This window comes from Molothrus ater, chromosome 4 (assembly GCF_012460135.2).
Source record: "Molothrus ater isolate BHLD 08-10-18 breed brown headed cowbird chromosome 4, BPBGC_Mater_1.1, whole genome shotgun sequence".
Taxonomy (NCBI): domain Eukaryota; kingdom Metazoa; phylum Chordata; class Aves; order Passeriformes; family Icteridae; genus Molothrus; species Molothrus ater.
This window is the reverse complement of record NC_050481.2, coordinates 37496780-37517967: the sequence shown is the minus strand read 5'-3', so window position 1 is coordinate 37517967 and position 21188 is coordinate 37496780. Positions and strand designations below refer to the sequence as shown.

General features: G+C 37.7%; 2 protein-coding genes across 3 annotated transcripts in view; one reads left to right on the top strand and one right to left on the bottom strand.

Moving 5' to 3' along the window:
* Nucleotides 1–398: 398 nt before the first annotated feature.
* SPCS3 (signal peptidase complex subunit 3) lies at nt 399–8549 on the bottom strand. The gene is made up of 5 exons (XM_036381939.2): nt 8333–8549; nt 5763–5836; nt 3161–3237; nt 1622–1737; nt 399–1176 (listed from the first exon to the last, which is right to left on the bottom strand). The coding sequence occupies exons 1-5, from the start codon at nt 8473–8475 to the stop codon at nt 1044–1046; spliced, it is 543 nt and encodes a 180-aa protein (XP_036237832.1). The 5' UTR covers nt 8476–8549; the 3' UTR covers nt 399–1043.
* Nucleotides 8352–21188, top strand: part of ASB5 (ankyrin repeat and SOCS box containing 5) — a 39777-nt gene continuing 26940 nt past the window's right edge. The window contains exon 1 of one of the 2 annotated variants that reach the window (XM_054514633.1): nt 8352–8407. Coding sequence is in view for 1 of the 2 variants with exons in the window: in XM_036381937.2 (XP_036237830.1) it covers nt 20482–20677 (196 nt within the window). In the remaining variant the exon portion in view is untranslated. Of the gene's footprint in view, nt 8408–20450; nt 20678–21188 lie in introns of those variants that run through there. The other variant, XM_036381937.2, reaches the window with a different exon arrangement.

The following is a 21188-nucleotide window of genomic DNA, read 5'->3' as shown; positions in this document are numbered from 1 at the left end:
CAGAGGCCACTTTTTCTGCAGAGGGGCTGCCTGAAGCTGCTGCATGCTGCTTGCTACCTTTCCTGGCTCATGCAACCAAGCCTTGCAGGTAGACTCACTGACAATCAGGTTGGTAAATCTGCCTCAATTACTCTATTTTACCATGGGGAACTCCTCTGCTTTGGAAAGGTTTACCCAGACTGTTTAGGGAACATCTATCCTTTCCCTTGCTGTGGAAGATCCCCTCTGATATCGGTTGTCTCAGCCCCTTCTGGGATAAGCACGTTCATTCTTCCTTGATGAACAGATCCCAGTAAAAATCTAGAGATTCCATTTCAGAAAGTCTTTCTTTACCTAAAGCTTTTTCTTTTCTTACTGACTTAGCCTTATGTCTTATGCTTAAAGAAATAAGACTCATACTGAATAGATTTCTTTTTATTCTTCCAGTTTGCTGCATTGCAAGCAGCTATTAAAATGATTTGTAATACAGAACTGAATGTGGGCTTCATCAGTGGCACTCAAGATTTGAGGCTGACAGATAATGAACTACCAGTTTTCCAAGTAGCTGCTGACAGTCCTAGAAAGGACCAAGTTTAGCCTACTGTAACATACTGCACATGGATTTAAAAAAATGCCCTAAAACAGCCATTTCCTTCAGGCACTTCCAGAAACCAACTCCAGAAGGTATATTTGAGTTCTACACAAAATAAATAAGAATCACAGTACTTAAAAAGCCCAAACACAGGAAGACTACCTTCTGGTTTAAAAATATTTATTTAAAAGAAAAGGAGATCTATACTTAAATGGCCAGGAAAAAAAAAATCCTCAGTTTCCCCCCTCAAAACCGTTACTCTGTAATTTACCTTTCCCTTAAGTTTCAGCTTCAATGTTCTATTAAAAAAAAAAAACAACCGAATTTTCATTTCCTTTTCCTATGCTACTATCCTGAGGAAATTAAGCTCCATTCAGTGAAAAGTTGCATGGGATGCAAGAAGAAACTGCAATAAAATGTATCCACAATATACAAGTATAAAAATATTTTGCTTATGGTTCAGTACTATAATTTAATAACTTTTTGTTGTTTCATAGGTATCTGGGAAAGGTACAGACACATGTCCTGATCCTGTTACAAGAGGTAGAATGCCAGCATTTGGTACAACATTCCAGGAGAGAGTCAAGGTGATATTCCTGTTTCCCCTGCAAAAGCAACAAAGACTATCAGCACAAACACTCAAGTTAAGTGATTTAATTAACAGTTACTAGTATTAAATAAATTGGGATACAGATTGTTTATCTGCTCCAGAAACAACAAGCTGTTTAATTTTAGGTAGTTACTGCCTACTTTTTTTTTACTTGACTCCTTTGGAGTTGGGTGCATCACAGAACCAATTTTACACAGACTGAAGGCAGAAACCCAGAAGCCTGTTGCTCATAATAGCAGTGCATCTTCCAGTCTACAGAATACATAGGATATCTTGTACCCCAAGGCCATCTTCTAACAATGAAAGATGCAATAGAGATGACAGAGTATCACATAGAATACAGGTACCTTACTACACCAATGAACACATGTATTAAATGCAAAGTATGTAAGTAAATCAAGATATCATGAACACTAGTAATAAAACAAATATTTACTTACTTGAGACCATTTCCATCATCAAAGAAAAAGTACTTTGACTTCATGTCTTTTAAGGACAGCCTTGGGTTATCTCCTCTCAACATGATCTTGTCCCAAAGGACCACCTGATTTAGGGCCTAAAATCACAATTGTAATTAAGTCAGCAAGGTATCTTACCAGATCACATTCAGACACTGGACCTTCATTGCACTATTCCTCTAAAACCCCCTTTTGCAAGTACATGCTTGCAATCCATAACTAATTTAACAAAGTAACACTTCACAGTGGGGTAATGTAATACTACCACACAGTGAAGTGTGGCATGGAATAAATGGAAACAACAAGGAACATCTTAAAACACAAGAAAGACATTTAAAAAGAAATCATATGCTTTAGAAGAATTACAAAGCATAAAGCGGTTTCCTTCTGACTCGCAAAGGTAAGTCACTTTCAAAGCAGTATTTAGACTTTGTTTCAAATAAAGGACTTAAACTGAGTTAGCATGACTCTGCTTATGTCCATATCATTTTTCCAACTTTAATGGAAATCTCTATTTTAATTGCAAGCATAACCCCAAAAAATTTATTAACAGTTGAAAAAGTGAGATCCCAAGTTCTTACGTTACTGGAATTTACACTCTAAAGTGTAAATTCTTTACACTGTAAAGTAAGTTGTTTCAAGTAGATGCTAAACAGTCTTGTTTAGTAATTTATAGAACAATTTAGAAAAATACATCTCAGTATTTGTGAGAAGTGTTGAGTTACATGAAAGAAAAATCTAAAATATGGAACAATACAGTAAAATCACTGCACAATCTAGTACAAACACAATATCCACCATCTTGTTTAATATAACTAAGGTACTTAAAAAAAAAGTTAAAAAAGAAGGCCAGTTTTGTGCAGCAAGTTAAGAAAACCCCCAAGTTTCACCATATCCTTGCAATGTGACCACGGCAGCTTTAACTAGAATTCAGTGGTACTATGGCAGCATGGTGTTTCATGAACGCCATTTTTTTAAAGGCTGCTCCACATAGCTTTTATCAGATTAGTAAAAAGGGTTTTCAGCTATCCCAAAGGGAAGGCTCAGTAGCAACCAATTCAAAGCAACATGGCAAATTATTTTGAGAAGTATGACAAGGTAATGTAAATGAATTACGGGGCTACAGTAACTGGTAGGATCAACTGTGATCTATGAACAAAACACACACCACATCAGGCCAGCCCAGAAGCCACTCCCTCTTGTTTCTAACAACAGTCAACTGCAGAAATTTAGGGAAAAAGTAAAATGGACAGAAAAGGTGAAAAAAATCATTTACAGTATACTGCAACACAAGGCATGTGTTGTTTTTCTCCCATTCTACTGGGCATATATCAAGTTAGGTTTTATGGAGGTGAACTTCCCAGCCTACGGTTTAACTGTCAAGAAAATAATCATGAAGGCCAGTGCAGGCTAGTAGAAAATGCTGGTGGCCTTAACTCTTCTCAACAGAACTACAGAATGTTTAAAAATAGCTGCAGTACTAAAATGAGTAATTGCTTCAAACCGCTTTTTAATACTTACATTGTTTTTTGTTGAATATTCTGCAGACAAATATAGAAACAATTGTTTAACATTCCAATCAAATATACTCTGCAGATGTATGCAAGTTAAGAAAAATACCATACTGTACTTAGATAACCTTGTTTTATTTTCACTAGATCTAAGTAGTCTATAATCATTACAGTGAGCTCTTACCTTTCAACATACCTCATCTTACTCATAAATCAGAGCACTGCCAGCAGTTTGAACACAAGTTTTAGTCATAATAAAGTGACAGGTTTTCAGGTGAGTATTTCTTTTTACTACTTATGAAATCTAGCAGCTATTTCTCCTCCAATAATTTAAGAGTTCTATATTTGACACTGCAAGCTAGCAACCACAATCCTCTGCTAGACAACCTATTATAAAACCTTAAGCATAAAAGTCACAACAGAATTCTTCCACAAATATCCCCAAGGCAATTTTTTATAGTATCAGAGAACCCTTGCATCCAAATACAGTAACATTAAACAATATATAAATACAAAATCGGTGATGAGTAGGGAATTCAAAGAGCCTTTAATGCCCATGTTAGGGAAATTAGAATATGGGAAGTATTTCATATTGGAAGGGACCCCAAAAATTAGCAAATTTGATTCTTTACTGACAACAAAGAAAGCTTACTAGACTTGAACAAAAAACTCTTGATCAGATTTTTGATCAGCAGTAAAGAACTGATGACTGCCATTTGAGACAGTATAATAAAGCTGGGATTCTAAACAGTTGTCTGTTTATTTAACAGACGTATATGTGTGTCACTGCTAAGAAACACTTTTTAATTCACAATAGAGATTAGCTGTAATCTTTATTTCCTAGTCCTCTTTTCTATTCTATTTGCCATTATCTCAAAGAATAAATAGATTCCCTAACCAGCCTCAAAATCTGTTTCTCCTTCTTCCACTCATCCCAAGACAAACATGTTTTTCAGTTACTAATTCAAAGGGCAAGAAAGGAAAGAATTAAATATTTAACTCCTGTCCCTGCAAGAATAGGTAGAAATATTTTACTTGAAGATTTTTTGGCACGTGGCTCAAAATATCCAACAAGATTTTGAAGATCTCCTTGATAGGACTTCTTATCACTTGCAAAAGTTAACAATGAATTAAATAAGCTTAAAGGAGATTGTCAAAATTCTATGCTCCCTTTCCTTTGCCTAGTTCCTTTTTCTAACTGCCATTTTATTTAACTTCTCCCAGGACGAACAACTTCTTTCTGGTAGTTAACACAGTCCATGTACCTGTATCTCTTCACAAATTTTGAACAAAAAACCCTACCAGACTTCTACAGCTCTACATATTGCAAGCTTTGTTTATGCCAGGCATGAGAGATTCAGTCAGAAGTGGTTTTTTAAAAAAAGGCTGTTACTAGTAGCAGTCATTCAAACATGGAATCTTTATGCTCACATATTGCAGACTAATCCTTTTATAAGAACATTTCTTTTAGAGGTCCTGTCCTGCTTTACTCTGCTTCTCTCTGTACACAATGTGTACAGGTCTGTGCATCTAATTTAGAATTTCAGTCTCTGTTTTTAATATGTATAAGCATTTCAGAGGTAAAACTCAGGAACTTACTTCTCCTGCTTCCAGTTGATAAAAAAAAAGCGTTTGCACCCTTTTCCTGTGCAAACAGGCCTGCAAAAATCTGATTAACCTGTTTATCCAGCATTTGTATCAGGCATTGTGTTTTGTGTGGTCTGCTCACACAAGACAGTGTTCTTCAAAAGGGCGAAACCAAAACACAGAGGTGATCAGTGCCTTGCCTAACAGACAAAAACCAGCAGACAAGGAAAAATCCCAGGATCCTCAGACCAGCTGCAAAACACGGTTTAGTGTAATCACCTGAACATGCCACCTATTATTTGGTACTGACTTCTGAAGAAAAACTCTTTCAAGAGCCTAAATCCAGACTAGCAGGGAAGCAAAGAAATACAAAAAAAACCCCTGCAAAACTGCAACAGCAATTGAGAAAGAGGTCAAAAAACAATGTGATACATCTTTCAGTAAATTGTATGCTTCCCGATGAATTTCATACTATTCAATACTAAAGATTAGAGTATTTAACATCTAAGCAAGTAAACTATTACAATGCCTTTTTTATTTTCAGAAAATGACAGGTACTTCTATGCAACTATTATACAGTCAGGACTTAGAAAGCCTCACAACAAAGTGAGTTTGAAAGCTGCAGTTCCTAGATCAGTATGACATTCAAAACAATATCCTATATAAACCTTACCATTAATCCACTCCTCAAACCACTGATACAAACTTCACTTAAAAGTAATAATGTCTAGATGTTAAACTGTGTTCCCCATTATTAGATACAGTGCACTTAACAAAAGAGCCTGATTTCAAAAACAGGCATTAAACAACTTGTCATCTACTAGAGACCAAAGAGCTGGTTTAAGTTCTATTTCACTGCCATAGCTATGCAAAATACTATTTTTAGCTGCTTTAAATTTTTATTTTTAGACAAATTGCTAGTTTTCCCCATGTCCTGAATATCTGAAGATTATAAGGTAACAAAAATAGCATCCAAGTGTTCTCATTCCAAAAAATCTGCAAACCATTTTTTCCATTAAGGATATCTGCAGTAATGTCAAATGTGACGAATCCCAGATCACTTCTTTCTCTAGGTCCAGTGAAATCTTCTACATTTTTTCTAGGAGAAAACAAAACACAACACAAGATTATCCTTTCTCATTATTTATATCTTACAAGTGACAAAAATTATGGTTTTTATTAGATATTTCCCCCATCCATTTTCTCTATTTTGCTTTATATACTTCTGGCTAAAATGCAATCAACATTACAAACTAACACCTACCTTCCAGAAATTATGGTGTCCCAGTTTTAAATGTCAGGCCTTGACACCACAGTGTCTAAGACATATACGTAGCCTATTGACTTTTTCCTGTTAACAAAAATCTATATATACAAAATCTAGACTACATTTCATTTTAGTAAAATATGTTTTAGCATCTCCATATAAGTAAAACTGATTGGGACACCATCAGCATAGCAGTCTGCTGGCAACCACATTCAATATTTATCAACCGTCCTTGAAGAAACAAAAAAACCCAAAGCATCTCGTGAGGCTTTGACCATTCCAATACAACAGTTTACATGCATAGTTCATGCAAGTTTCAAGATTTATTCCTGTGATGTATTTAAGTAACAGCATGAAGAAAATAGTTATTTTAATCTACATTCTGGAAAATGGTATAATTTTGGAAGGCTTTATTATAAGCGTACATTTGGAAAACTACCTCATGTTGCCACACTAAATCACAATGGAAAGAGCAACTGGAAAATAACAGACACACAGCAGATACTGCCATATGTATTCATAAAGCTTATCAGTTTACCAAACTTACCATCTACAAAGAGGAATACCACAAGCAATTAGCTTGGCCATCAACTATGAACCTCAACTCTTAATTGAACAGGTTTTTTTATGAATTATGAACTTCATAGCTATATTTATTACAGTTCATAAATTAGTCAATTAAAATATTATTTCATTAAAACCAGGTTTAGTAATCTCAAATTAAAAGAAAAGTTTACAAGTGAAGAAAACACTTTTGGAGATAGCAGAAAAGAAAAACACCACCAAATCTTCACAATTTAAGCCTTGTAATGAATTTTCATCTCTTTGCAAAAAAGCAGTATATTTTTAAGTGGAAAACCTTATCAAGCACTTGACTTCACCTCTTAACCACTGTCAGTCAGATGGAGTAGCAGGCCTAAGTTTGGGGTCTCCAGAATTTCTTAGACATTCAAGAGAAGCAGATTAGGTGTAGCACCTCCCAGTAACACCAGATCTGTGTGCATCACAGAAGGGACTGGCAATACACATTTCAGCCAAATCAGGCATTTGTATGCTGCCCTATATATGCTGAGCTCACCATAACACTCGAAGACATGCTTTTATGTCAAGTTTGTGCTTTTGCAATCCTCAGTGTAGCACTGAATACAGGTTATTGGATTTTTTTTCCTGTGGTATTAAACCAGTCTGAAAGGTGATGGCAGTCCCCTTATTTGCCTTCATGTCTCCTTTCAAGTCCTGCTATTAGGCATCCACAGGTGACACCTACCTTGGGGTGGTTCCAAAGCTCCACAGAATCATCACCAAATCACAGAATGGCCTGGGTTGGAAGGGACCTTAAAGATCATCAATTTCCAACCTCCCTAACATGGACAGGGACACCTTTCACTAGTCCAAGTTGTGCAGAGCTCCATCCAACCTGGCACTAAACACTTCCAAAGTGTGCTGCTTTAGCTCCCTAATCTGAGCCAAAACCAACCTAACAAAAAAGCATGACCTGAGTTAAAGCAGGTCAGTTAAATGTCCTATGAGCCAGATTCCCCAGTGGCCTCTGGTAAAGAACCACGTGGCAAAAACGGGAGCAAAGGCCTCCACTCACATGTGGCTGTAACAGCTGCTCAAATGCTTGTGAAACTACTGCTCTCCATATCACACATACTTAACTTAATGGAAGTTCTCTGTGAGGAAGTCTCCTTTTGGAGAAAAAAACCCCACCCTGAACTAACACCAAAATTGGGGAAAAAAGGTTCCCCTGCACAAGTTTGCATCAGCCCATTTTAAGAGTAGGCAACACGTTTTGATGTGGTATTGTGTCCTACACCTGGTCCATTCCGCAGAGAAGAAGCCATCCCAATCACTTTGCTACCACAGAACAGAAAGTATGCTAGGTTATCAATGGGGAAACCCAAGAGAGCTACTATCAAAAGCAAAACGTACTACGATGGGATAAATGTTCACAGGATAAACTCCACGTTCCTGTAACCCCTTGTCTCTCCACAGCCGCGGGCAGCAGCTGGCTCCGCTCCGCTCCGCTCTCGGGGAGGCGCGGGGCCGAGGCAGCCGGGCCGCTCCCCGAGCGCCGCCCCGGCTCCCGCCCGGCAGCGCCGTCGTGGGGCTCCCCCATTGGCCCGCCCGGAGCTCAGGAGGCCGAGCCCCGAGCGCCGCGCGAGCCGCCGGCCGCCCCTGCCGGCCGCCACCGTCCTCTCACCCGCCCCGGCCCCCGCTCTCGGCTCCCGAGCCCCTCACCACCTCAGCGGGCAGCGGCCGCCGCCCGGCCGGGCCCGGCCCTCCCCCGCCACTCCCTTCCTTCCCTCTCCGCGCCGCACTCACAGCGTGACCCGGGAGACGGCGATGCGGACGGGCACGCTGCGCTCCTTGAAGGCGGTGGTGATGAAGCAGCCGAAGGTGAGCGCCGCCATCACGCTCAGCGAGAAGGCGAAGAGCGAGTTGGCCCGGGACAGCACCGTGTTCATCTCCCCGCTGGGCCCGGCCGGGGCTGCGGCCGCTGCTCGGGCGGGGCGGGCGCGCGGACGCGGCAGGAAGCGGGCGGCGGCGGGCAGGGGGCGCGCGCGCGCGCGCGACCGCCGCGAGGGGCGTGGCCTCCCGCCGGCTGGGCGGGGTCAAATGAGGCCACGCCCCGTATCAACCCCGCCCCGTTCCGCCAGGAGATGGGCGGGGCCGGGGCCGGGCCGGAGCGCGACATGGCGGCCGCGCGGGGGCGCGTAGGGCGCTGTGGGTTCACTGTCTGCCGCCGCCTACCGCGCTCCCAGGGCGCTTCCTCTCACAGGGCATCTGTCGCTCTGCTGATTTTTGCATTCGTGTAGCAAAGCGTAAATGAGTTTTAGGCGGAGGCTTGTATTTTCAGTTGATGTCCGTATCTTGCTTTCACTGGTGATTTGCCATTCTCTCCCTTGCTTCCTATAGGATGTTCCTATTCATTTGCCTTTCATTACACACGTGCTCAGTTTGACAATGTTCTTGCCTAGAAATTTCCTTCAGTAGCTAGGCTAGGCTTGTTCCTGGAATCTTTTTCTTTGGCGTGGTGATCTCACACCGTTGGCAGGATGAGGTTCACCTTACCCCACCAATTTGGTTGAAGTTTCAATTTAAATTGGTACCAGCAAAGAGCAGTTTAAGTACTGAGGTGATTCCTTACTCTTCCCGGGGCCCCTCTTTGGTGCCCATTCCTGCTTCCCGGACCTGCAACGTTATCCATGTGGGAGCCCAGGGGAATGAGAGCTTTTCAATGCTTTGGGGCCCATTTTTTGGTGTTCCCAACCGCTGTATTCGTGTGTATTAACTATACCAGAACGGATAAATCGGGATTTCTGGGGGCTGCCAACAGGTGTCAGCAGTGATTCGGTTATGTTTAATTTCCCGGCCCTGAGGCTGCAGTGCTGCAAACACTGGGAGTAGGAGCAGGAGCTCAGATGCAGGAGTCTGACAGGGTGGAAGCCTCATGGGGACAGAAGGGAGAAGAAGGTGGGCGCTGCCAGGCCATTCTGAAATACCTCTGTTCTGTAATGATGGCGCTGTTTCTTTTCCTCCCTGTAGCCAAGACCCAGGTCTATGAATCAGGGAAGAAAAATCTTTGCAGATAAAGGTAGGAAATAGAAAAGGAAAAGGACCATACTGAGGCTTTTTGTTTCCCCCCAGACTGAGTAGCTGCAGCACATGTCAGTTTAGCCTGTAGGATGTGAAGGTACCTATGGGGACATTCCTTTGGGGACCCTGTGTTCCACTATCTGTGCATTTGTCACATTCGAATCAGTCACAAAGTGGGTAGACTCTTTTCTGGATTGTATTTTTTAAGTATTGGCCTTTCTGATATTTCATAAGAGTTTCAGCATCACAGAGAGTTTCTTGTGTAAAGGATTTAGGCTTTTAAGGGCTTGTTATTATTTTATGCTATTCAAAATATTAATTATTGTCATGGTTTATGGTCTGGAACTTGTTGTTGCTGAAACCTTGGATTATTTTTGCTGAAAAGTGGGTACTTTTCCCCAAAATAGTTGAAGACTTAAAAGCATTAAGGAAGCTTTTACTGTAAGCTTCATTTGAGAAGTTATAAAATGTCTGCTGCTTTCTAAAGGATAGTTCAAAAGAATACCATGAATACCATTTTTTTCTCATATCTACAAAGAAAAGAAGGCTTAATCGCCTTTGTTCTTGTTTTTAGTTCATGTAGTTGCTATTTATAGAGTTTTTCGTACTAAACAACTCTTTAATTTAAAAAATGGCTCTTTGGCAGAATTTACAGGAATAAAGTAGTGAAATTTTCAAAGCAGTCATTCGGTACCTGCAAAAGATCAAAATCAAAAGGCTTAGCCAAATTAATGTCTTTTTAAGGCAGTGCATAAATATGGCTATTGCTTGTGGAGGTTTGGATTTATTTTAGTAGAAACCTTAAATAAATGTCTCTTAAAAGCACAGTAAACAGGGGAAGACAGATGGTGTAATTTATTCAAGGACTGATCTATTACTGTTTCAGAATAAAGAGACCTATAGCTTTTTAATGACTGAAATATTGCAAAATCAAAATAGGAACATATCTTGAAATAAGGCAGTTGTGAGAGATAATTATTCACAATAGCTGTCTGCTCATAAGTTCTAGATTGCTTTTTGAAAGATATAAAATCTGATATTTCATGAAGAATGGTGACATTAATGTCAAAAGCTTATTTTGCTGACAGCTAAATAAGTTGTGTTATTGGGAATTGAGGAAATACTTTAATTATGGAAACAAATTTGAAGGAACTTGGGGAAGCAGAAAAGTTTGGGAGACCATTTCCAAGATGCAGTGGAATGGTATTCATTACACCCAAGCAGCATCCTTAAGCCCAGACCAGCAGAGCACAAGGCATGTCAGTGTTCAGGCTGGCTATTACTTCAAGAAATGTCATGTTTTTCATTACAAACTTGTTGAAAAAAATGCAGATAGGATTGGCAGCAGGTCTGAAATGTAAAATTTGCCATCCTTCTCCAGTCCTCAGCCTAAAATTATCTGACTTCGAAAATGAGTTTTTGTGCGCTCTTTGATCTATTAAACATGTGTTCTTTTTTTATAGTGCCAGCACTTCAGCAGGATTGATCCTTGTCAGCAGCTGATGATAAGTAGTCTTTCGAGAGAGAGTAGCTTGCTTTCTTTGGTTGACATGTTTCTACTCTGATCTTCAAGTTACGGAGTGATTCCTTTCATCATCTGTAAACAAAATAGCAAGTGTTGACACTGACCATCAACAGAGATTGCTATGAGTTCTTTGTTTTCCCACTGAAGCCATATTGCTTCTAACATGGGATACATAGATGGAAGCTTTGGGGTGTATGTTGTGAATTTCAAGTGAAAGGGAGGTGTTAACTTCAGCCCAGCACCTGTAGCCTTCTTGGGGCTTAAGTTTCTGACTAATTTTACAGGTGAAAGTTTAGGTGCCTGTGGCATCTTTGGCACCTAGATAGATGAGGACCTTTTTTTTTGATCTAGGTACGTGTATGTATGTATGTCCTCATCTTTTTACCATGAATATCTAAATAGTTTCTTGAATTTGTCCTTTATTAATTGTTGAAATGTTAATTCTTTAAGAGACAGTAGCAGCACACAGCCTCTTAGGCAGCTCTGGGTAGGAAGATAAAGATTAAAATAAATGTGGCCATGATCAGCTGTCTCTTGCAACAGCCCCCTTTCAGTTAACACCTCTTCTGGATGGCTCATTTTTACAGCTGGTGTGGAAAGGCTGTGACTAAGAGAAGAGGCTTTTTGGACTGCATTTGATTCTAATGTTCTCCTCGCCTCCATTTTTTAAACTTTGGATCTACACAGTATGCAGAATAAGAAGATAAGCAAGAAGAAATTTTCACTTGTCTTTGTAGTATTACTGTGAATCCTTCAGCAAGAAAATCTCGGGTAATTTTTAATTTCTGATTTCAGAAGGAAGTTGATATTTTACAACATTGTCTCATTTAGTGGCATAATACATGGCAAAATAAAAGATGCATCACAGAGATGCATCTCTGTGCTTTTGGCTCCAAAGTCAATATGTTTTAGAGCCTAACATACGTAGTTAACTTTTGGCTGCTGTGAGGTTTGCCCATTTCATGGCCTATGAAGCCAGGCTAGGTAAATTCATTCAAGCATTACTAATTTAGCTTAACCTTTCTCACTCCATTGTGCTTTCCATTCTGGGCTAGAAACCCGAGTGCTATTCCTCCACCTCACCCAGGTTTTAACCTCATTCACTCAGCCAGTTGCAAGTCTTCCTCACAAGGTATTTTTATGTCTCTTGTAAAAGCACCAAGCAGAGACTTGTTGTGCCTCAGCTTGAAGAAAAAGATGTTTTACTAGCTCTGTCATGGTGATATCATTTAGCTGATACCAATTTTAGTGGATGGAAAAAGCCTTTCTGTTATGAGCACTAGCCATGGGAGTCAGCGTATAATGACATAAGCTTGCAGAATAAACTTTAACTCTCATCCCTACTACTGACTGTGTAATTTCTTTTATTAACAACATTCTTAAGCACCAAAATATGCTTTACACAGAAAGAAGAAAAATTAAACCACTTAACCACTTTTACTTAGTCAAGAAGAAAACCTGACAAAGTTTGAAGAAAGGAGGAATAAAAGTAAACAAATGATTTCACTGTTTTGAGAAATAAAACTTGTTTTTTGAAGAAAAAAGTTAAATGGTTAAAGAAATATTTACAGACTGCCTGTAACTTATTTATTAGAACAAAATTAACAATTTTGAATGGAATTCAAATTGATGACAAAAGATTCACAGCTTAAATATTGTTTTTATTTAGAGGCATCTATTTAATAAGAACAAGTGATATTTTTGCTGTTAGTTGAAGAAAAGATTGATTATAAAAACTGCAAAAATATCAGGTTTAGTTACATGAATTTAGATTAATAAGGTGGTTGCACTGCCTACTAGAGAAATAGCAGTTAGTTTGTCAAGTTACCTTGACAAAAGCATAGCTCCTGTGGTACCACAATCCTAAGAGGTTGAGTTAGTTACCACAGAGGGAATCTGTGTTCTGTAGACATGGTTGGCAATGAAAGAAATTGCTTGGACCCAAGAAAGGAACTATACAAAGGGAAAGAGGTGCAAAATCAGGAGATTCTTCCCAAGATTCACTGATACACCTGTGTCAGTACATAAGGCCATCAAAAGTGATGCCTAAGTATCCTTAAGAAGAGGCAGTGAGTATGTGCATTTTGACATTACTCTCCCCTCATAGTTTGCTCCGAGTTTTTCCAGGGGGTCATTTGCCTTGTCACAGAATGGGTTGTAGGGGTGGGTGTGAGTGTTTTTTTCATTGTAAAGTCCAACAAGATTGGTTTTAATTTATTAAGAGTTGAAATTGCCAGATCTTGAACTGAGGAATGTACCAGTACACATTCTTTCCTGTTGATTTCCAGCAAGGGAGAGAGAGGGGCAGGAGCCTTTAGCTGAGGAATGGAATGGGCAGCTGGAGGTGGTAACTTTTTAAACTTCTGGGGGGCAAGATTTGCTAGAGTTCGTCTGTCAGCAGGCCGTGTGTGCCTGCTGTCTGACACGTTTCAGGGTTTAGTAATGTCTCTAGGTACACACATGACTTATTTTGGAATCTTCTGTAATACTTTTAATAGTTGAGTTATGTTAGGTATCCAAAGAGGACTGCAACAAATACTGTAAATAAACTTACTATGTTTCTAGCAAAACTCAGATTGAATTTACTTGTAAGCTTGTCAGTCATACCTGCTTCCCTTCTGGGTAGAACTTTGCTGTCAGTGGTTAGATGGACTGGTTAAGCAGATCAAGCATGTTCATGTGATAATGTGACAGCAGAATTGGCTGATACCAGACTTGTAGCTGAAGGGGAATTTATCCCCATTATGAGAAGCAGCTGTCCGGTGGTGCGTAACAAAGGGGTACAAACTTAACATTACTATGTTATTTTTTCAAGGACTGAGAAAGTTAGAAGACTAAAATTTCATGATCACTTAAGTATCTGAGTTACTTTTTATGCTTTTAAATACATGTTATATGGAGAATGTCTGCTATGTGCAGAGATGCTGATTGATATTCAATCCCTGACCGGTAATTCCATTCTCTGGAAATCCAGACATACAAGTCCGTAGGCTAGAATTATTTTCTGAGATAGGAGTAGTATTTCCAGCTACTAGAAAAGGCAAAACACCTCAATGAAACCATTTTTAATTCATTAAGAGTTAGTAGAATAAACAGTCTTTTTGTGGTGTTAGAAATGAAATCATTAATATACTCAAATAACTTGACTTGTATCGAGCCTAAACTGGTCAGACCAACGATTTTAGTACACTGGATGAAAAAAGTACCACCGTACCACCCAAAAGGATAAATTTGAAATTTTAGAGCAGTTCAAGAGCTGGTGGAAATAATGTGCTACACCAAAATAGAGAGAAAGTATATACATAACAAAACCTTTGTAAATTTTTGTGTATTAAAGCTCTTTTAAAGGAACTGTTGTGCCTTCATTGTTAGAGAAGGCAAATGGTGTCTAAATAAGTAACTGTTAAGTAGAATGGGTGTCAAAAGCCAGAGCTCAACTATGAGGAGAAGTGTTTTAAGACACTCTCATTTTTCCCTGTTGTGCCCCTAAAGTTGTCATTACGTTGCATTTTGAAACAGACTTTTGGTTCAAGTCTTTGGTTAGGTTATCAGGCTATTAGCAGGGATTATGAGAACTACAGAAATTGGAATGAAACTAACTTTGGTTATGAGTTGTAACTTCATGTTGCATGGTTTGTGTAGATCCTGGATAGACATGGCATTCAGGAGGAAATCTGTAAAAAGGAGATATGGGCCTTTCATTTCTTTGGTTTACAGTGTTGTATCTGTTGTTTGTCATGATGCTCAAGTAATTCTGTAGAATTCTCAAGGTTAGCAAGGGGGTGCAGTGAAAAAGTAGTTCAGATCTAAACCAAGTTTCCTCTTTTCTAGATGAAAAAGTTTGTGTTCTCTCATATTTTGTCTTTTCATTCCCCCAAAACAGTAGCACAGTCTGTACTTCAGCCACCTCTTCTCTTCATATTTTATGAAGAGTAGTATTTGGGTTGTACTAATGGGCTTGAGCTCCTGTTTAGAAAAGGACACAGCAGCTGCTTGGTGTTTTCCCATCACTCCAGCTTCTGAATTTCTTCAGGTAAATATGACTTGTTTGGGTTTATTTTCTGTGCCTAAGCATAAATGCATCATATCCTTAACTTAAGAATGATATTAATGAAAAGAACATTTAAGACTTTTTGAAGACTGTTTTATGGTATGTATGCCTTTTCTTTTTGTCTTCAATACGATGTTAAGGTATCATTTTGAATAGTGAGGAAATAAATTTTAAAATAGTTTCTTTGAGTCTGGATTTCTCCAGTTCAGATGCTTTGAATATAAAATAGTAGAAAAAATTGCTGAACATAGATTAAGGAGGAAATGACATAACATTCAGTAGCTTTAGATAAGTAGGTAAAATTTTGAAGATTAGCATCTCATGCATTCATTAAAATACAAGTCAGCTGGTCACTAAACAGGTAATTTTTCTTACTGAGTTAGACATTTCCTTTTCAGTAGCTCATGCTTCTCTTCTTTTGAGTCCTTCATGAAGAATTTTATGCTTACATCAGAAACTCAGTACTAAAACTTGATTTCTTACTGGTATTTTATTTTAAACTCCTTGTTTCAAGGGCATTACTTTACAAATTTCTCCTGGTTGGTTGCCTATAATGTGTAAAATAATCAATTCTTCAAAGCACCTAAGAGTTCCTGTTCCTCTGCCTCTTATCTGAAAATCTTCTTTTATACCTCTTATTAGACAGAAGTTTCAGAACCAGGGTGACTATCAACTTCTTGTGTATATTGAGCTGTCTCTTAGGTGTGGAGGAAAACATGCAGGTGAAGCGTCATACAAATAATTCCTTGTACTATATTTCGTCTTTATCTCATTTTTAAAATAAAAATTTTCACTTTCAGAGTTCTATGTGCATCTCCAAAATACAGAAGAAAACTTTTAAGACTAGCTGTAATGGAATTTGTGCTGTGAATATAATTACTCTTTTACATCTTCTATCATTTAGTTTAAATAGATTGCTTTGAAAAATATAAATAGAAGGAAGTATGTTTTCCAAATGTAACAACACACCATGTGCTACAAAGAAATAATATTTCTAAGGGTTTTATAGTCTTTGATGTTAAAAAATTGCTTTCAAAGACTAAATATTCTATCAGTTGTGCTAATTTTCTTGTGTATCTTACATTACTGAAAATTAAACACACCAGTCTTCTAAAGTGTAGACAAAAATTGCCAGAATAAAATAGTGTATGACTGTGGTTATGCAATTAATAATAGATGATAGAGCATAGTTTTTGTGGTTTTGGATTTTGTTTTGTTTGTTTGTTGTTGGTTTGTTGGTTTTGTTTGTTTTTGTCTGGTTTTGTTTGGTTTTGTCTGAGGTTTTTGTTTGTTTGTTTGTTTTTCTAAAAATTACTTTGTTTGGTTGAGGGTAAATTGTACACTAGATTTTGGACAGTTTGAATTAGCACAAACAGGTGCCACTGCTACTGCACTTGGCTGCTACACAGCAAAGCATTAAAGGCCAAGCTACTTTGTCTTAGCTTTGGAGTTTGAAATGAACCCCTTTATAGTCATTCTAAACAGCAGTATTGCTATCTTGATTCTACAGATTATGTTCTTGAGAAATGATAGCTGACCAAGTTACATTAAAGGGAACGCTTAAGACCATAAATTCCAGCATTTGAAGTTTCTTAAGTGGTTTTAAAATTAAAATAGTTAATTTCCAGAAGTGGGGAAGCATATCAGAGGAGTTATTACATCGTTCTTGTTTTATTTGCTGGAAATGTGCTAGTTTGTCAAGGTAAGGGTATCCTTGTCTGCCACAGTATTACTATCGTCTTAAAGAAAATAAAAATACAAATATTGTTAATCTGCAATGTAGCTTGTTGCCATTTTCTTGTGTGCAATGATAAAACCCTAAATGCTAAAATAATTTTACATCCCATCTCTTCTGTTGACATTAAGTGAATGAACAGTCAAGATTTCATTTTATTTAGGTTTGTAATCTGAATTTTGTATTAAAATAAAAATTATTAAAGATGTAGTTAGTTATTCTTTTCACCAGGATAACTGAGTGTTTTTTTAACAGCAATGAAGTTATCTTCAGAATACTCCCCATTTTACTAGTGAGGAAATGAGGCCAAGAAATTTCATTCCCAAAAGTCAAAACTACATGGGAAATGCGAATATCCAGATTAAGCCACTGTTCTTTTTAAGTGTTTTGATGTCGTTATAGTGTTGTACATTTGTTACATATGGTGCATTTCCATTTGGAAGCTCTCATTATTTTGAAGTGTTGCAAGATCTGACTTCAGTTACTTCACATTGCCACACAGTAGAAAATGTGGGAGACTTGCATCCCACTTTTTTACAGTCCTTCATGTCATCTCATTGACTGCCAGATCCTTCATTTATTTACCTATGCGTCTATTTTCTGATATTCATTACAACAGCTGTAGGTTTCTGTTTCTGATTTTCCCAGTCTGCACGGGCTTCCTCTCAGCTATTCTGTGCTCAGATCTCAGCATTCACGTTGTTGGTTTTCCCAAAATGCCGTGTGGGCGTTAACTTCTAAGCAGTTGCTCAGTTTTCATGACTGGGTGCCTCATAGCATGGCTTTGCCAACAAACTGTAACAGTAATTTCTATAGCTCTTTAAAACCCTTAGATTAGGATAGACTTGGTTCTGTGCAGCTGGGAGAGTTTCCAGCTAAGCTGGCACATAAGAGTTACAGAGCTCTATAAAAAGAGGAAATAGTATAAGACTAATTTTGCCAGCTTCTGATGAGTATGTGTGAACTGGAATTCTCAAAACTCATGATTTCATGTATTTTTTCATCCTTAAGTAGTTTATTAGTGATGTGGGAAATTTTTGAAAGGACGCGAGGCAAGTTTTGATACAGGAATAATCTTCCTGTTCAATTTTCATCTTGTTCCTAAAAGTGGTTTTACAAATCCGTGAGGTTATTTGAAACATCGCTTACAAGATACTAAATGCATATCACCCTTATTATTGTAGTTTTAAATTTACATTTTTTTAACCTCTACAGAAAAAAATAACTTGAAAAAAACAATCTAACAACTGAGAAATTTATTTTGTGATTTATCTACTGTGGTTATAAGAAGCAGGAAACAGTATTGTAAGGGGAAGATGAATTCTGAGCTCTGTTAACTCCTGCTATTTATGGTAATTTCTGTTTGGAGTTTTGCCTCTAAAAAGAAAGATTATTTTGTTCGTTAACAAAATATGGGAGAAGTCCAGATGAGAAAGCAGGTACTAGATGGCATAACATGAAAAAAGGGAAAAAGGGTCAGGTAAAACACTGTAAGGAAGAAAAAGCTTTCTGTAACATAATTATGGCTTTTCCTTGTACTGCATGGTAAATTTGTGAAAGAGGTCCATAAGATGGCTGGAGAATTCTGTGGACTGATCAAGTTAAGCTTAGTAATACTAGTACAAATATGGGAGAAGTAAGAAATTCCAGTATTGGGTGTGTTACTAAGGAAAATACCATTTCTATTAATGATTGAAACAGAAGATTGAAACAGAACTTGGCAGTGGTAGCTCAGATCATAATGCCTTTTATACTTGTGGAAAACATGACACCTCCATTCAGTGTCGGATAACAATGTGCCAAATATAAAAATGGATTTTCATTTGGCATTTTAAGTACTCATTCCTGCTTCTAATGGTACGAGGAAAACAGTTCCTATTTTGGCTGGATGAGAAAATGTCTATAAATGAAATTTGGTAAAAATTTGCGTATTTTTCTTACTAACTAATATAGTTTACAAGGTAAACTCCTTTTAATTGCCTTTTCTAGTTATGATTGACTTTTAAGTAGACTAAATATTTTCAAAGAAAAATACCTGTTGCCTGTTTCTCTCAAGATAAGCACAATTCACTTCTGTCAGTCAAAAATTTTAATAATTTCCAAGAACATTTCCACTTTTCATTGTCTTTTCTTCATTTGTATAGATTTGTTTGAATTTAGTTTCCAGAAAACATTATAGCTTCTTATTCTAATAAATTATTCCGAGAGTCAGATGATAAGAGGTGCCTTATTGTTTCCACTTCCCTTCAGAAGTATGGTTTTGTATTATAGTGCTTTATATCTGCTGTTCTGTTCATTGAAGTCAGGGTGATTTGTGGGTGCAGTGACATTTGGATCATACCCTTTTATCCTGATGGACCGCTGCCAGCATTCTAAAATGTTTTTGTTTTTTTCTAATCACCAAATGAGAATCCAGGGTAGAATAGAAAGGTTTAGGATTACTTTGGGTAGAGCATTTACGTTATAATTCAAGACACTGTTTTTTTAATATAGAAGGAAGTATAAAAGTTTAGGGTAGGACCCTTTCTTGTGCTGCCAGGATTTTTACTTTAGGATTATAGTTCACTTAGAAATCTGGTTCTGTCATGCAGCTCCTCAGTTTGTATCATGTTGCAACTCAGCAATTTACTGAGCAATTACTCACACTAATGGAACAACTTGTGAGTGACTGCTGATGACTGTGAGTAATAGCTTTATGGTATAAAGGCAAATTAAGTCTTAAAAAATTGGAGGAATTTAGATTCCCCTCTCTAAAACTGGCCAACGGATAAAGCCTGTCATGTCATATGATGCAGCACAATGATATCACCCATATCATAACTACTAGAAATTTTCCATGTTGAAATTTTACCATTGCATTTTAATTAATTTAATTTTAGGTGCTCCAGGTCTTATGGATAAAAATATCTAGATGTTTGGCTCATATCACCTACTCTGAATATTGTTTTTGTATAGTGCTAAAGTCTTTGTATACTAGGTACTTTCATTCAGCCTGAGCAAAATAATGAGACTGTCAAAGCTGATATATATTAAATCTCTGTTTATTTATTAATGTGTACTTCAATTATTTACTGATATGATTCTAGTTTTTTAAGGAACGAATATTAGTCTGACATAAAATGAAATATCAGTAAAGAGCAATGTACTTAAGCAGCAGGAGAACATATTTTAGCAAAAACATGTTATCTGAGTTACGTGGTTTAGTACACGAATTTCAGGAGTTTATAATAATACTTTTGAAAATGTATTTTAAACATGTAAATAAATGACTTAGAAATGCAGAATTTGTAATGCAACAGACCTTTTAAGTGGAACAAGTACAATCCAGGATCTTGGAACCTGCTGTCCCACATGAATATCAGCGGGCTAGCAAGAGCGGTAGTGAACTCAGTACTATGTACAGTATAAATAATCGTCATATTTTGAGCAGCAGGCATCATGACCAGCTGATATTTTCTTTCCTCGGGACCAGTTGTTCCCAAGAGTGCATGGCTGGAGCCATATGATCTTATCAACACATTTGAGAGCCGGACCCAAACACTGACAGAGGTTTTGCTGCAGCAATGACTGTCATAGAAGAAAGTCGCCCTTTTGCACAGCAGTTATCCAATGTCTACTTTACTATACTTTCACTTTTTTGTTTTAAACTTTTTGTGAAGATCAGCCTTGCTATACTTAGTCATTTCTACATTGTGAAAGGAAACCGTAAGGAAGCAGCAAGGATAGCTGCTGAATTTTATGGAGTTCCTCAAGGACAAGGTATATTTGTGTATACTCTGTTATCTCTACTGTTTGGGGATTTTGTTTTTCAGGTAATTATTTATCTGATAGCCTCATTCGCATTCAGTTTTTCAAGTGATATGTGAGTGGGGTTTTTGTTCTGTACTTGTTGCTGTGTTTTTTATAAGCAAAATTATCTGTAGGAGTGCTGTTAGATTATGTGAGCTTTTTTTTGGTTGTTTTTTCGTTTGTTTTTGTTTTTTTTTAATTAACATTAAGTTGAGAATAAAACTCAAATATCAGAGCTAGTTTTCTATTTGGAGACAGGCCTAGATTTAGGATGCCTGTGTATAAATAAGGTTGCCAAATTCTTCCCAATCTGGGACTATTTTCCCAATTGCTCCTAATGTTCCCCAGATTACCATGCATAGTTGAAATTTTCCGTGTTTGGCATATGATTATTTTGCACCGCTCTAGTGAAACTACTCAAAATATTTCTGAAAGTTATGTCTTGATTAGGGTAAAATTTTCATATAGTAATTTTTTTGAG